Consider the following 1,679-nt stretch of genomic DNA (forward strand, 5'->3'; position numbering starts at 1 on the left):
AACCAACTTATTTTTCCCCTTCCATCACATCATCCTTTTCAAACAGCAAAAGAAAGGAGGAGGCAGCACCCAACCCGGCTGCTCCGAGGAGATAATTTTCCTCCCTTTCGTGCTTCCTTTCGCTTTTCATCGAGCTTCTCTGTTTACCGAGCACATAAAGCCGGCTCTGTGCCGCCACCTCTGGGCTGCACCTTTTCCCCGGAGCCCAGCCCAGCCCAAACATGCAAAGCTTGGCTGGAAACCTCCTGCCAGCTTCGTTCTCTCAAAGTCACCTTGCCCCAAACCTTCAGCTCCACGCTCCAGGTTCGCTCGGCAATCATTAATTGGCTTCTTCTCATTCCTGGGAATGGAAAAATGCCCCAGCGCGTAACCCTGCCCTGGCAGTCCGACATGCAGCTGACCGGCAAATCTCCGCCGCCGCTCTCCTCCTCCTGACTTTGGCGTTCAGGTTTTACAAGTCCCGCTCGCTCGCCGGGGGCAAAACCCCGCCAGCTGATGCGGGAGAGCAAAGGGAAAACGCTGCCCGCGATGGGGATGGGGACAGGGGTCTGCGACGGAGGCGGGGGTTCGGTGGGGCCATAAGGAGGGATGGTGGGGATGGAGAAGGGAGCGACCCTGGGATGCGGTGCGCGCCTCCCCCGGGGGATCTGGGTCTGCCGAGGGGTGAGGAGGAGGAGGAGGAAGGGGTGGAGATGGTTTCTGAACTGGGGCTGGTTCGCAGGTGTTCAGGGGTGGCCGGAAGGGAAAGCGAGCTGGGGAGTGATGTGGGAAGCAAGTCAGGAATCGAGATGGGAAGTGAGCTGGGAAGAAAGATGGGAAACGATGTGGGAAGCAAGCTGGGAAGTGAGCTGGGAACAGAGTGGGAAAGTGAGCTAGGAAATGATCTCGGGAGTAAGCTGGCAAAAAACAAGCCAGGAAGTGAGCCACAAAGTGAGGCCAACTCTTACGACCCTGGGGACACAGCTGAAACCCCGAGGAGCCGCGAGGAGGAGGGCACGCTTGCCCCAAGCATCGAGTTTCTCCCCGGGATTACTAATGCCCGGGTGGCAGATGATGGATGCGCCCAAAGCTCAGAGCAGGATTTGGCTGTCCAAAGCGTGAGCCGAGAGCCCAAGGGGCATGTGGGGACGACCCAGACCCTCAGCGTCACCTCAGACCTGGGTCTAACAATGACAACGAGCAACGCGGGGTCGGATGCCTCCTACTCTTTCTCCTCTGTTGCAAAGATCCAGGTGGAGGAGAACTACATCACCAAGCGGTGGGTGAAGGATGGGTCTGGGCAGCTGGTCCCTGGCCTCAGAAGCAAAGTTTACGACTACTACGTCCAGACCATCTCCCAGTCGGTGCTGAAGAAGAGGTCTGTTCCCTACAGCCCTCTGGGAACCTCCCGGCACCGCAACTCGGAACAGGTCAATGAAGAGTTGCAGAGCTTTGCAACCCAGGACCCAGATGCAGCTTTCGCAACACGAGATCCCACCGTCTCGTCCATAGTTCCAGCACCTACAGGGAGCTTGGAGACCTCCCCTGAGCCACCATCTCCTGGCCGCAAGGCCAGCATCCTCCATATCGCCAACAGCCCCCACCTCCAGCTGCCCATGGAGGGTTTTGGGGTCACAGCGCCGGCTACCACGCCCCCTGCAAGCCCCTCACCAGGGCTGGTGGGTAGGGCTGACCTCTTC

At 59.0% G+C, this 1,679-nt stretch overlaps 1 protein-coding gene across 1 annotated transcript in view; it reads left to right on the forward strand.

Moving 5' to 3' along the window:
* Positions 1–354: 354 nt before the first annotated feature.
* The window catches only part of LOC104277146, a 2,398-nt gene continuing 1,073 nt past the window's right edge, over positions 355–1,679 (forward strand). The window contains 2 exon segments of the mRNA XM_009873706.1: positions 355–406; positions 409–1,658. Of these exon segments, the coding sequence (XP_009872008.1) occupies positions 355–406; positions 409–1,658 (1,302 nt within the window).

This window comes from Apaloderma vittatum, unplaced genomic scaffold (genome assembly GCF_000703405.1).
Source record: "Apaloderma vittatum isolate BGI_N311 unplaced genomic scaffold, ASM70340v1 scaffold847, whole genome shotgun sequence".
Lineage (NCBI taxonomy): Eukaryota > Metazoa > Chordata > Aves > Trogoniformes > Trogonidae > Apaloderma > Apaloderma vittatum.